The sequence below is a fragment of the Bos indicus x Bos taurus genome, chromosome 19, assembly GCF_003369695.1.
Source record: "Bos indicus x Bos taurus breed Angus x Brahman F1 hybrid chromosome 19, Bos_hybrid_MaternalHap_v2.0, whole genome shotgun sequence".
In the NCBI taxonomy this organism is placed as follows: Eukaryota; Metazoa; Chordata; class Mammalia; order Artiodactyla; family Bovidae; genus Bos; species Bos indicus x Bos taurus.
In genome coordinates this window covers 23,900,747-23,915,899 of record NC_040094.1, presented here as the reverse complement: position 1 = coordinate 23,915,899, position 15,153 = coordinate 23,900,747, and the positions used below count along the sequence as shown (strand labels likewise).

The following is a 15,153-nucleotide window of genomic DNA, read 5'->3' as shown; positions in this document are numbered from 1 at the left end:
AAAATACTGTTTTCATTTTGTTTTGTTTTTCTGAATATAAAAAATAGTATATAGAGCTTCCAGATTATACAGCAGAAAGATACCACCTCTTGATTCTATTATGTCTTGCCTCTAAAATACTAAGTAGAACATACGAAAAAGATATAAATGTCAGTAGCTTGCAAAACTGTGAAAACTGGTGTCTGCGAAAAACAGTAGTGGCGACCACTAACTCAGGCTGAGTCCTTGAGGCAGGATGGCAAAGCCAGAGGGACGAACGTGTTTTCCACCTGCCCTCCTTCACTGGCCTCCCCTTATGGTCAGAGAGTCATCGCCTAAATGTTTTTGTTCCCTGTTCATGGTATTGCATTGCAGTCAGTTTTTTATTTACACGGCAAGTTTGGGGTAAAATTTTTCACAAGTTATTAAGAATGAATTTTGGTAGGAAGAATATGTATAGTCAGGAACACTTGTATCTTCTGTGGCTGAAAAGGACTAGAAAGGACTAGATACGTACCATAATACTGGTCACCTGAAGTGATCGGAAAAGGAGACTCTGTCTTCATCTATGAGGTTCTAGTATTTTATGCATGATTTATTCTTACTTATGTTTTAACTGTATATACATTAGTAAAAAACAACACTAGAAGTAAAAATACCAAAATCTTAATTAGCAGTGATGAATTCTAAAAGTGGAAATATGGGTGATTATGGCTTTCTTTGAACATACCTGTATTTTTAAAATTAAAAACACATATTCACACTGTGGTAACACTATTCTAGCAAATTTAAAATTGGTTGTATACCTTTCCCTTCATTCTAGGGAAATGAGAAACATTCAAAAAAATAGTTCACAGAGCAAAAGGTAGGAAAATTATAAAAATGAGTCTTAAACAGTAAATATAAATGGACTAAACTCTATTAAATGAATCTTTTAGGATGGGTCAAAAAGATTAAAATCCAACTATATTCTGTTTACAAAAAGTACTAGTTGCTCAGTTATGTCCAACTCTTTGCGACCCCATGGATTATAGCCTGCCAGGCTCCTCTGTCCATGGGATTGTCCAGGCAAGAACACTGGAGTGGGTTGCCATGCCCTCCTCCAGGTGACTCTTGAAACAACATGAAGTGTTTGGGCAAGACATGTCGGGAATCACAGGCAAATCAGGGTATTAATATAAAACAGTAGAACCCAAGGTAAGATATCTATTTTTTTTTTTTTGTAAAGAGGCACTTTATTTTTGTAAAGGAGACTTTTCTGAAATGTATCATCAAGCTTAGCTCTCAGGAACATAGAGATTGTGTCTGTAAAACAAAAGTGACTGAGTATATGTGGAGAAACTGGCAAAAACTCCATGGTTATAAGAAAGTTTAATATGCCCCTCTGATCAAATATATTAATAATAAGGATATAGAAACCAAGATAACATAATAAAACAGGGAATTCAGAGATATAGTCATCAAAGCTTGTGTCCTATAGACCAGGGTTTAGCCAACTTTCTCTGTAAAGGGCCAGGTAGTAAATGCCCGGGCTTTGCAGACCACGTGGTCTCTTCTGCAGCCACTCAGCCGCACTTGTAGCATGAAAGCGATGATAAACAGCACACAAATGAATGTGCCTGGCTGGGCGCCAATGAAAATTTATTATGGACGCTGAACGCTGAATTCCTTACAATTTTTCATTTCATGAGAATTTTCTTTTGAACTACTTAAAAATGTAAGCACCAGACTCCCCTGATGGTCCAGTGGTTAGTTAAGAATCCACCTGCCAGTGCAGGGGACATGGGTTCGATCTCTGGTCCTGGAAGATTCCACGTGCCAAGGAGCAGCTACGCCCGTGGGCCGCAACTGCTGAAGCCCTCGCCCTGGAGCCCACATACCGCAGCAAGAGAAGTGCCCGCAGTGAGAAGCCCTCCCACTGCAGCTGGAGAGTCGCCCCTGCTCACCCCGCAATTAGAGAAAGCCCCGTGCACAGCAACGAAGACCCAGGGCAGCCAAAAATAAAAATAAATGATTTTTAAAAATGCAAAAGCCATTCTTAGGCCACATATGTACAAAGAAGAGGCAGCAGGCAGGATTTGGCACACAGGCTATACAGTCTACAGGTTCCTGATAGAGACAGAAGTTTGGCAAATCTAAGTAAGAAATCCAAGGCAGTGGCACCCCACTCCAGTGTTCTTGCCTGGAAAATCCCATGGACAGAGGAGCCTGGATGGCTGCAGTCCATGGGGTTGCTGAGGGTCGGACACGACTGAGCAACTTCACTTTCACTTTTCACTGTCATGCGTTGGAGAAGGAAATGGCAACCCACTCCAGTGTTCTTGCCTGGAGAACCCCAGGGACGGGGGAGCCTGGTGGGTTGCCGTCCATGGGGTCGCACAGAGTCGGACACGACTGAAACGACTTAGCAGCAGCAGCAGCAGCAGCAGGGGAAAACGCCCCCAAATTAGAAACAATGAAGGGGTGTAGCCAAGAATATAAATTTGTTTTAAAGTTTATAGCAAATATTTAGTACAACTTTAGATTATTGAATTTGAAAATACTAAGTAGACAACTTTGTAGAAAAAGAGAAATTGCCTAAATTTTTCCAGAGGGAGGAAAATGCTTTAAAAGTCCAGTGATTATGGAAGAAATTGAAAAAGTTATCAAAATATTTCCATAAAAACAAGCCAGACCCACTCTTTTCTATGTGAGTTCTTTAAAACTTTTAAGGAACACATTTAGCTACCTTTTAAAAAGTACCTTTCAAGGAACAGAAAGATATTTTTATCTTTTTTATACAATATAAACATTATAAAAATATCTAAAAATATAATGATACTTTATATCATTTTTATACATTATAAACTCTTCCAGGACATGGGTACAACCTAGTACCTTTTCCCACTCATTTTACAAAGCCCAGAATAAAAACTATAGACCAGTCTCACTTGTGAATATAGATGCAGAAACCCTGAAAAAAAAAAAATCACTGCTATGTCACATCCAGCAGCTTATTAAAGGAGCAATCATATATCACCAAGTAGAATCTCTTCCAGAAATGCAAGGATATTTTAATTTGGAAAGATATAAAAGAAGGCTTGGATAAATGCAGACACATGCCATGTCCTGAGAAGGAAAGACTAAAAAATGTAAAAATGCCGATTTCCCTGCATTGACCTAATCAGTATAATGCCATTTCCAGTGAAATCACGATTGGATTTTTCTGAAACTTTGACAGTGTCCTAAAGTTCTTCTTGAATAACTGGGTAAGAATAGCCTTTTTGTTGTAAAAAGTACTGAAGGGACTTAGTACTACTAGATTTCCTATCAGCATTGAGCTACAATAATTAAAAGCAATATGGTACTGATATGGTAGCCCCCCAAAAGTATTAGAGTCTTTCCTCAAGTCATTAAAAAATTAAATATTTAAAAATTAAACCATAAAATATCTAGACAAAGATAAGTGAATTTTTACATAATTTTAGGCTGGTCAGAGAAGCTTTCTAAAGTGTATAATACCAAATTTCAGTAATTAGAAGATAGCTAGATTTAACTTAAATGCCAAATTTCAAAAACACTATAATCAGAAAAGAAGATAGCAGATGTAGGTGAAAGAGGCCCTTGAAGGAATGAAAGTGCTGGATGGGGAACAGTGAGTTCCTGTTCTCTCACTCTAACCACTAACTCTCAGTATGAACTTGGGCGGGTTACTCAACCTCTGTGGGGGTCAGTACTCTGATACGGATAATGAGAGGACTAGGTGAATCTCCAGGCCTCTAGGGGAGGCTGTTTGCAAACATGACCACAATTTCTGTGGTCCCATCCTTATATGTTTACTCCGTTTGAACTTGACACTGCTTTTTCTCCCATCCAGAGGTGGAGCCTGTTTCCCCCCCTGCTGAACCTCAGTTTGATCAGTGGAGTGCAGTAGAAGTGATGTTATGTGACTTAATGAATCTAAGCCTTAAGAGACCTTGCAGCTGCGATTGTTAATTCTTAAAATGATCATGTGGACTGTGAACAAGCCTGGGCTAGCCTCTCAAAAAACCACATGCAGATGGTTGTAATCCTGAAGGTAATCCCAGGCAAGACTAGCAGAAAAAATATTCAGCTGAGCTCAAGCAAAGTTGTTGGCACACAGCATTGTAAGAAATGAAATAGTTGTCGATTTAACACTCCCCACCCCCCAAAACCCATAAAGAAAAATGAGAATGTGAGTGACAAAATGAGAACATTCCCAGCAACTGTGCAACTCTTAAAGTCAACTTTTACAAATGGACATAGTGATGGAAATGTTCTAAAACTGGATTGCGGTAATGGTTGCACAACTTAGATTAATTTCCTTAAAATTGTTGAATTACACTTAAAATAGGTGAGTTTTATGGTATATAAGTTAAATCTTATGTATACATAAGCAAGCACTTTATCAAAGTAGTAATAAAGATGATCATTTCTAACCTCTCTCTAGTAATTTAAGCAAGATACCATTTTTTTCCCTATCAGATTGGCAGAGTTGCTTTGTGTTTTTTTTTTAATTATAGTATACATCTCAGGTTAGAGTATAAAGAGATGGCCATGACATACTAAGTGAAGAGAAGTAACTTACAAATCACTACGTGTACCATGTTGCTGCTGCTGCTAAGTTGCTTCAGTCGTGTCCGACTCTGTGGGACCCTATAGACGGCAGCCCACTGGGCTCCACTGTCCCTGGGATTCTCCAGGCAAGAACACTGGAGTGGGTTGCCATTTCCTTCTCCAATGCATGAAAGTGCAAAGTCAAAGTGAAGTCTCTCATGTTGCTAGTTATGTTAAAAATTCCATATTTAGGGCTAGAAAGAAAACTTATATAATGCTCCAAAACCTTATAGCTGACTGAGAGTATTATAAATGATGTTATTTTCTCTGTAATTTGCAGATTGTAAATTTTTTCGGACTCCCATGTGTTTCTTTTGTAATTTCGTTTCTTTAAACAATAAAAAAAGTTCACATGATAAGAGCATTTTTTAAGGCACTTGATACATACTGCAAAATTGCCCTCCAGGAAAGTTGTACCAGTTAACACGCCCACAAGCAATGTTCACTTTCATTTTTGAAGTCAATCTAATTTTGTCTCCGTCTGCTAATATTTCTAATCTTATTTCATTCCTTTTTATTATTTCTTTGGGGTTCCAACACCTCCCAGTTTAGTGTTCTCATTGAATTTCATTAGCAGCTGTTTCATCAGTAGCTCAGAAGAAGGATTAAAGTGTTAACTTGGATGGATTTTGACAAAAACCTATAAAAATGTATGTTATTATCTTTGCATAAATCCTATTTAATCATAGTTCCTCAGGAACCTCTCTTTGGCACTTATTTGAAGGAATAGAACTGGCCACCGATGAAACTCCAGACCTCGGTATGTGCAGATCTGTCTGGGTAAAACTGGCATATTCATGGTGTGTCTGGGTTCAGGTCATAAAGGGGATTAATGAAGTTCTGCAGAGGTTCAGGTCAATTCACTGCCCTTTCACTCTTCAGCCACTGGGAATCTACCTTTCGTGGGGATCCTTGATGACTTGTTTTACACAGAAATTTCATAAATATCTGCCATAAGTTTTATGAAGTTTCATAAAATATCTGCCAAGAGAGGTATATTCCAAAAGTATTATAAATGAATGTTTTTTCTTTACTTGAATCTCATTTTAAGTGTACTAAGGATATTAGTGAGCTGCCCTTTCCGTAAGATAAAGAATCGGTCCCTCTTTTTTTGTTTTTTGTTTGTTCTGTACACAAAATGTCAACAGATTTGCTTAAGGTACCTACACATTCTCTCTTTCTCTGATCTCTGCTAATAGATGACTAATGCAAAATATTGAATAACTTTTAAAATCAATACTTAATTTTGTCGAGATAATTAGAGATTCAACTCTGACATAAAATACTCACCCCACTCAGTTGCTGGGCCTACTTCTGTCAGAGGATAATCCATAAATAATTCACGAAGCTGGCATTACTCACGGCATTGTGATAATTTTTTTCTGGGAAAATTTTAGCAGCTGTTCTAATATAGATTGCCAGTTATCAGTAGTTGGCAATGCAAGTCAACTCTTAATTATGCAGAGGCTGATTATTCAGACTACAAACTGTTTGTGCCCTGTGCTGCTCCTTCCTGCGGCCTCCTTACCTTTTAGCATTTCCACTGCTCATTAGCACATTTACCAGAAGGTAGGCCTTGGACAAGGCGGGGGGAAGGATACTAAAATCAGTTATGCATTTAGGAGACGGACTAATGAAAGATTTCAATACAGTGTAGAACTGTTGACTAAAATGGAGTCATTTGGATTCCCTGTGAGTTTTATTTACTTGTTCTAATTCTGGCTCTCCACAGCAGCAGGTAATAGAATTGTCTGCAGAGAGACAGTATTAGCCCTATAGCTAATGTTTTCCTTTCTAGAACATTTTCACTTGATGGTTTATATTTTCTTTATTTCATATGTGCCTACACCCCATTATTTGGTGGTTGGTAGATTGAGACTCCTGGCTTATATGGTGATATCACAATTAAGTGATGGCTTATCAGTTTTCCAGAAAACTGAAATTTCCCTTTCAAGTACCAGTATCTTTCCTATTTCAACCAGCTTTGTTGGAAATACGATCTGCTCGTGCTTACACCAAGGCTTCGGAACGCAGTTGAAACCTTTCGTACGCTCAAGGTTGTGTGTACTGTGCATTCTCCTGATACGTATGGCTGTCACAAAAATCCGTGCAAGCATGGTGTGAGTCTGAGAGCCTCTGGTTAAGTCAGATGTACAGTTGTAGTAAAACTCGGTGGTGCTAGTATTTTTGTTTGCCCCAAGGCTATTATCCTTGTATAAGTTCTGCCTCCTCCCCAGTCTGTCACCGTCTCCTTGGTCGTTGTCAGAAATCCTGCATCTTATTGGTTCTCTGTTTCTGGACTGTTGTGGGCTGAGAAGCTGAATAGCTATGCCAATTAGAGTTATGGCTAAAATAAGAGCAAGTGGGCCTTCAGGAGAATAGAAGAATTCACATATGAATATAAGTGGTTGAGCCTTGGTGCAGAAATAGCCTCACGACTCTTTTCCACCACTTCCTTCCTAATTTTCAGTCATGTGGTTAAATTGCTGATTGTGTTTCAAAGAAGAGGTTGCTTGGGATATGGAACTGGAATAGACATAGCCCAGGACTTCCCTGGTGGTCCAGTGGTTAAGACCCCACACTTCCAGTGCAGGGGGCACAAGCTTGATCCCTGCTCAGGGAAGTTCCACATGCGGCAAGGTGTAGCCAAAAAAAAAGTGATTCAGAGATTTTTTTCAGTGAGAACTACTACTGACTGATATCCCATCAAATTGGGACAAAGAGCAGAATAAAGAGGTGAGCATAAGAAATAACTCTAGTTTTTTAAAAAATAGATGATAGGCCTGTTTAAGATAGCCATTAGGTTACCTGTTCTATTAACCCCCCAAAGACCAGTTAAACAAAAGCACTTGGACTATCAAAGTCTTTAGGAAGTCACCTCAGCAGGTGCTCCGGTTTCCATGTCGTCATGAACATTATGCAACTGTCTTGTCTAGAAGGCTCCCTACTGATAATTCCTTTTTTATTATTTTCTACAAATTCTAATCTTTGGATTATTTTGGGGGAATTGAGACACAGTGGTTAGGTTCCCGGATTCTGGTGGACTTTTCATGTGCTCATTTGCTTTGCTTCCTGGGGACCAGAGTTAGCTCTGAGTCACGCTCCGTCTGATTTATATCAGATCCGGCTTGTGGAACTCTGACTCAGCCGGGCTTCAGGCCTGATCACCCAGCTCATCCGGCTGGAATGGAGGGCGAGGCCAGGATGAATGTCCTGACGCATTTTTCCCCTGTCTCCTCTTGCACTTTCAGGATCTAAAGAGAGCCTCATTACTGACACCCGGCGGGTGCGCCTTGCCACGGCCCTTTTCCCTGTCGTCAGCCTCCTGAACCATTCCTGCAGCCCCAACACCAGCGTGTCCTTCATCGGCACCATCGCCACCATTCGGGCATCACAGCTGATTCGAAGTGGGCAAGAGATCTTGCACTGCTATGGTGAGCCGTCCATCCTCCCCGCTGCCCACCTTCTCCAGCAGAAAAGGACGGGGTGAACTCGCATGGGCAGGCCCCAAAGCAGGTGCCTTCATCTGCCCAGGGAGGGTTGTTTCCTGGTGGAGGCGGCACAGAGCTCCTCACTAGGCCCTGTTGTGTCTACACTACGGTGTGTCTCACGGCTTGATCCCTATAAGCATCCTATTCTGAAAATGGACTGGGAACAACTTCTTGGCTTCTTTTCCTTCCTGTCCCCATGACTGTGAAGCCTGTTTCTATAGTTACACCCGTGTTTGAGTAAAAGGTACTTCTCACATGATGTGTGATTACCAGACCCTCCACTAAGCTGAAGTCTTTTTTTTTTTTTTTGACTGTGATGTGCAGGATCTTAGTTCCCTGACCAGGGAGGCAGCCCGCTGTCCCTTGCAGTGGAAGCTCAGAGTCTTAACCACTGGATCGCCAGGGAAGTCCCCTGCAATCTTTTAAGCAGTGTTTGGTGCTCTCTGGGTTTCAATATTGGCCAAGCGTGGTCTTTCTGCAGGACCGCATGAGAGCAGGATGGGCGTTGCTGAGAGGCGCCAGAAGCTGAGGTCTCAGTATTTCTTTGACTGCGACTGTCCACCTTGTGAACGTGAGAAGCAGAGACCCTCGGCGGGGCCTGGTCGGGGAGCCTTCCGTTGTCACCGTTGCAGAGCGCTCCTGCAGGTGAATCTTTCTCTCTTCTCGTGGCTTTTCTGGGACATCAGTTATCCAGCTGAAAGGCCTGAAATCTTTAGGAGGATGCCTTTGGGACTTGGAGGTGCTGAAAGCCATACTCTCTCTTCCCCCACACCTTGATCACCCCCTACAGGAACCACAGGGAAGGGTTGGGATTCACGCTCTTTCTCCTGCAAAGAGCAGAGAATCCCACCTAAACTAAGTCAGGGTTGCTCCAGTGAATCGCGAGGAAGTCCCAGGTCAAGGGCGCTTCAAATACACTGTGGCCCAGGGGCTCAGGGAGCGTCACCAAGACCCAGTTTTTCTTTCTGCCCCTCAGCTCCATTTTCTCTGTTATTTAACCCAGTCTCAGAGAGACTTCCTCCTTGCCGTGGCCGGATGGCTGCCTTTAGCTCCAGCCTTAGACCCTCCCAGTCCAGAAGGATAAAAACATACAGACTCTAACAGAGATGTGGGCAAAAATCATACTGCGTTTCATCAACCCAATACCTGTGGCTGGAGGGAAATCAGAGGCACAGAGATTCCCTCCAGCCATTTGGGCCAGAGGGATGGGCCATATCAGAGCTGCCTGCTCCCCGCTCAGCTCCCAGGTACTGACTGAGGAAGGGTGAAAGAGGACCCTCGGGAGAAATCAGGGTGCTCTTGCCAAATGGAGCCATGGATTCTGGCATCTGAAAAACAGCTAATGTCTTAGGGGACCTGTAGGTAGAACATGGAACTGGTTTTATTGTAAAGCTGAAGTCACAACAAGCCCAGCGTCAAATGTGGGGAGGCCTCACCCAGCACCTTTTCCTGTTGGTTTCCTTGTGGCTTTTTCATAACCCCTGGAAATATGTCTGTCATCCAAAGTCCTAGCCCCAGAGAGAAGTAAGAGGAACTGTAGAAGCCGGGTGGGATACAGTTCATGGTGTCACAAAGAGCCAGACACAACTGAGCGACTAACACACAACACAACGCTAATATGGAAAGAGACTGTGGTCTGTACCAGTTTTAATTTGGTTGCAGAAGCTAAATCTCCCACAAGGCTCAGCTCCTGCTTCTGCTAAAGTTGCTGCCATCAAACCGAATCCAGATTCAGTCCCCCTTGGTCATTGTATGCTACGGCAGGAGTCTCCTTGCCCCACAGGGTCAGAAGTTCTGGAGTGATGCTGTAGGGTAAGCACGTGCAGTGTCGCTAGCTGACTTGGGTCAATAAAGAGAATACTGACTTCTGCAGGGAGATGATGTTCTGAGCTGCAGCGGCCCAGCTTGTATGGAATCAGTCAGCAGAGACCTCCTGGTCTCCCGGCTACAGGACCTTCAGCGGCAGGTGGGGGAGGCCCAGAAGCATCTCAGAAACGGCAGACTAGGTGAGAGTGGCTCCCTGCTTCGGTCCTCCAGCCCCTTCTCTTTTATTCAGTCCAAGTTCACCTTGATCTCAAGGATACTCAGTGAAGATTGAAGCGTTGAATTTAATTATCCCCCTGCCAGCCACAAGATGGCTATGTAGGCCAGTGAGACCAAACCCTTACCAGTTCAATTTGCATGATGTCCTTGAAAAAGGGCCAACTGATTTAAGCTGTTGTTCTCTTAGGCATCAGAGAGTTAGTTAAAGACTAACGGATTATCTCTGACATCCGTAATCTTTGTGCATATCCAGAAGCTCAATGTCACTTACTTAAGTTCTGGAGCCTCGTGATCTAATTTCCCAGAGAAACTGTTCTGCACTCACCAGAGCCTGTCTCTCATCTACAGAGCAGTGGAGCATGTGCCCAGTGGGTTTAAGTATCCTGCTTTTTCCAGAAAGGGAGTTACAAAACCCCTCATTATCCTGGAAAGCTCTGCCTTGGGGCTTGACGTCATGGGAATTTATTTACCCTACTTTTTATGAAAGTTGACCTTTTTGCTTAGATTTCTGAGTCAAGAGAAGTAACGACCATACATGGAATGTAGCCATCCCACTTCAAACTGAAGTTGGAAACCCAGAGCACATGTGGGGAGGCCTCACCCAGCACCTTGTGCTGTTGAAAGAGAAAACATAAGAGAACAGCTTTATTGGACCCAACATTGCGGGTTGATCACAACCCAGGGAGACAAAGTGGGATTTCCACATTCAGGCCCACCCATAGAGGATTTAAGGGCTGGAATCTCATTTCTAAGACTGGATTTGTGTCTGTAATGAGTCCACTTTCCTTTGAATTGATAGAGGTAGCCATTCAGCTGTTGCTGGGGTGTCAGAGTGATGCCGAGAGCTTCCTGTCTGCGGAACACAGCGTGGTGGGAGAAATCGAGGATGCCTTGGCCCAGGCCTATGCTGCCTTAGGTATGGCCTGTGTCTGTATCTTCCGCTCCGAGGAATGAACCTGCCTTGTGTGTGCGGTCGTGACCTTGGCCTTGTCTGGTTGGGTGTCTCTCAGTCTTCCATCTGAGGCTGCTCTCCCTTCCATTCAGCTTTCCTTTCCCAGAACAAGTTCATCCACAGCTGACTGTGGTTCTCATCTGGATCCAGATCTTCCTCTCTTTGCAGGGGACTGGGAGAAGTCAGCGACCCACCTGCAGAAGAGTCTTCAGGTGGTGGAGGTCCACCATGGGCCATCCAGTGTGGAGATGGGCCATGAGCTCTTCAAACTGGCCCAGGTCTTCTTCAATGGGTAAGTCTTGTTTCGTAGCACTTCGCCAGGCCACATACTGATTTTATACTAGGCTCTTTTGTGTGTTCCTTTTTGCTCTCACAGCACCCCACTGCTCTGTAGAAAAGAGATGAGGCTCTGATGAGGGCCGAACAGTTTCTCTAGGAAATTAGGTCACGCGGCCCCTGGAATGAAAATAAAGTGAAACGTCTTTATTTCCCCTTTAGGAACGATCCCTTCCTTCTGTCCTGCTGACACATTTGTTGCTTTAGAATTTCCTCCTGGGAGATGCGGGGAAGCTCTTAGCTCTGAAGGGAGTTTCCCAGGGAGAGGTTGCCTCAGGCTCCCCGCACCCCATGCCCACCGTCGTAGCAGCTCTTAGCCATTCTTCTCGGTCCCCTCCCTCCCTCGGGTGCTCATTCTCAGCACCCTCACTCCAGGCCCTCTTCCTTCTTCCTGGTCCTATTTTTAAAGCAGTTGTAATCAAGCACGCGTCTTCTTGCTCCCCAGGGGACGTCTGGCAATGTCTGAAGACGTTTTTAATTGTTAGGACTCGGGGTGGAGGCCAGAGATACTGTTAAACACCCATCAGTGCATGGGCCGGCAGCACCTCGACCCCCCAGCTAAGAATTATCTGGCCCCCAGATGTCAATATCGTCAAGGTTGAGAAACCCAGCTTTGCAAGTTGAAAGAACAGTAGGGTTGGTGAGTTGACGGCCTCATCCACTTTTGTAACGGGGACCATTAGGAGGCCCTGCTGTCAGTATTTCTGGATGGAATACGTCCAGCCTTGATGAAGCTGCCATTGGTGTGGTGAAATGTTTGAAACTAGGTCCTGGGACTGTGTGGTGGGTGGGCCTGATACCCAAGACGTAGAGGCAGCCCATTCGGTCAGAGAGAGGGCAAAGAGCTGCAGAATCAGATCACAGATGGACTTGGTGTCTCTTGAGACAACGACTCCTGAGTAAACCTCAAGTAAATATAGGACCACGTGGTCACAAAGACTCGGACTTGACTTAGCAACTGAACAACAACAGAAATATCGGATGAGTGCTTTGAGACCTGCCCGTCTCTCCGTATCCTGGAATCTTTGTACTTTTTTTGTAACTTTCATTTCAAACTCTGCCTTTCAGTGTGTTCTGTGAGTCTTATCTGCCCTTCTAGACTATAAGGTTCTTGAAAACAAAAGTTATGTACTCTGCATTCTTCGCAGGATGTGAGTAGGCCCTCCACTAATCTTTGCCTGATTGAATACATGGGTTCACTCCTCTTTACCTGCTTTTGGTTCAGGTGTGCAGTACCCGAAGCTCTGAAGACAATACAGAAGGCAGAGAAGGTCCTGTTGGTACATTATGGCCCTTGGAATGACGAGATCCGGGAGCTACAAAAGATGAAGTCCTGTTTATTGGACTTGCTGCCCATCCCTGTGGGACCTAAGGAGTAGGGTGGGATGAGTTAAAGAGGGTCTGTTGCTGCTGAGCTGTCACCTAAAATACAGGACCTGCCTGACAGTCACAAGCCTGGTGTACGAGATGGGGAAGGACTTGGAGAGCATCGCAGTTAGAGACAGGCTCACCTATTTTGATGGATGTTTTTTGAAGTAGTTAACTACTCTCCAGCACAAACTCCCATTTCCCAGAAAAGACTTCAAACTGGTATCTGGAGAGCCTAAGCCCTTTAAAAGGATTTTAGCTGGTCTGCAGGCATCTGGATGTTAGCCTAGGGTTTTGGCTAGACGCCACCTCTCTAAATGATGATGTCGGCTTCACTGGAACATTCCTATGGTTTCTAGCAGTAATGAAATGTTGTGTACCAGTCCAGTGGGAACTTTAACTCTTAATAGTTGTGTTGTAATTGAAAAATAGTTATAAAGCCAGAAGTCAGTGAGGCTCCTTACCTCTAGAGAGACAGTTTCATTTACGTTATCTAGCTTCCTCAAATCCTTTGTTTAATCCGGTAGCATATAAATCATGAATAGAGAAATAAATATGGGGCCATTTTACTGTTGGGCTAGGATGGCATCTCTCAATGTGTTTTCTACTAGTTTTCCAGTCCTTGTTCTCTGGATTTCACTGTATATTCTTGGCTGACTCACTGACCAAACACTAATAAGATCAAGCTTGTAGCGAAGGCTTTATAACACCTCCTTTCTGAGTTATGTTTATTAGCAAACCTGAAAAGAGATCGCTTTTTTTTCCTATCTCCCCAAGCAGGCAAATGAAATACAGACTATGTAAGTACTGAAAAGGGGGAAAAACAGCTTCAGAAGATGCTGAGGGTGTGGGCGTGGCTGCTTGTGGTTTCAAACCTAAGAGACAAGATAGGAAGAACTGTTGTCTGCCTGGCTATATAGCACTGCTCTCAACATTTTTGGCATCAGGGACTGGTTTCATGGGAGACAGTTTATCCACAGACCAGGAGCAGGGTGGGGATGGTTTGGGGATGATTCAAGCACATTATGTCTGTTGTGCCCTTTATTTCTATTATTATTACATCAGCTCCACCTCAGATCATCAGGCATTAGATTCTGGAGGTTGGGGACCCCAGTCTAAACCCCGTGAGGAGGCCAGAGTCTCTGGATCTGAACCCTGGGTTCTCTGTCACCACTGGGGACCAAGTGGTTCAGATGAGTTAGTTAGTGGAAAAGAATTCACACTGCCTGGAGAGCTTGCCCACCCCAACCATGCCCAAGAAGTGCCTGGTAGTTTATAATGCCAGTGCCCTGGCATTTATAATCAGGAATTGAATGGCCTTGACGCTGCCTGGCAATAGCTTTTCAAGAAGCTGAGTGTTCAGAACATGGTTTCCACTCAAACCTTTGAATGAAGGGCAGGCAGAATCTCGTTTATCTTCCTTTCTGCTAATTCACTGTGGCAGAGGCCATGGCCAGTGAGATGTTTGGGTAGAGCTGACTTTCAAGAAGAAAAATTTAGTCCTGTGGCTGCTTCTGTAGTTGTTCTGTTCTTGAAACACTTGGCACGTTTCAAGTTCCTGAAAAAAAGGTTCCGCTGTACTTAGTAAAAGAGGCCCACTTCCTTAAAAAGAATATGGGTAGAATTTTACATCACAGACCTCATTCTTATGTGAACTAAAAGCTTTCTTTAAATGCTCTATAAAATAAAGAATTATTTCCTGAAGTTACAGGCTTCCTCCCTGATCTGTCTGCATGTTAGCCTGTGTTGTCAGGTGACATTAGCTTGACAAGGGGGTTATCTGTGCTTGATTCAAGACCTAAAGTCCAAGACTTCCCTGGGGGTCCAGTGGCTAAGACTCCACACTTGCAAAGCAGGAGACCCAGGGTAACTAAGATCCCGCATGCTGTGTAGTGTGGCCACAAAATGAAACCCTGAAGTCCTGTGCTTCCCAGGTGGTGCCAGTGGTGAAGAGCCCACCTGCCACTGCAGGAGACAGAGAGATGCGGCTTCAGTCCCCGGGTCAGGAAGACCCCCTGGAGGAAGGCACGGCAACCCATTCCAGTATTCTTGTCTGGAGAATCCCATGGACAGAGGAGCCTGGCGGGCAACAGTCCATAGGGTCGCAAAGAGTCGGGCACGACTGAAGCAACGTAGTGTGCAAAGTCCTGTGTATTTAAGAGCTGGCTCCACTGATTGTAGAGACAGGAAATCTCTTCCCAGGGGGACTGGTGTCCTGAAGTGTGAACCCCCACAGAGCAGAGACTCAGTCCCAGCATCATACAGTGCAGATAACTAAAGTTCATATCTCATATGGTGACTTTCTGCAGTTTAGATAGACCCAGCCTATAAAGATGGGACCAAAAAATTCCTAAAGGGCTGTTTGTC

The 15,153-nt window shown here is 43.8% G+C and overlaps 1 protein-coding gene across 2 annotated transcripts in view; it reads left to right on the top strand.

The window, feature by feature from the left end:
• SMYD4 (SET and MYND domain containing 4) overlaps nucleotides 1–14,490 on the top strand; it is a 39,433-nt gene extending 24,943 nt beyond the window's left edge. Inside the window, exons 6-11 of one of the 2 annotated variants that reach the window (XM_027519512.1) lie at nucleotides 7,848–8,030; nucleotides 8,569–8,732; nucleotides 9,961–10,093; nucleotides 10,930–11,046; nucleotides 11,251–11,374; nucleotides 12,644–14,490. In XM_027519512.1, the coding sequence (XP_027375313.1) occupies nucleotides 7,848–8,030; nucleotides 8,569–8,732; nucleotides 9,961–10,093; nucleotides 10,930–11,046; nucleotides 11,251–11,374; nucleotides 12,644–12,797 (875 nt within the window). In that variant the 3' untranslated portion in view covers nucleotides 12,798–14,490. The other variant, XM_027519513.1, reaches the window with a different exon arrangement.
• The last annotated feature ends 663 nt before the right edge of the window (nucleotides 14,491–15,153 follow it).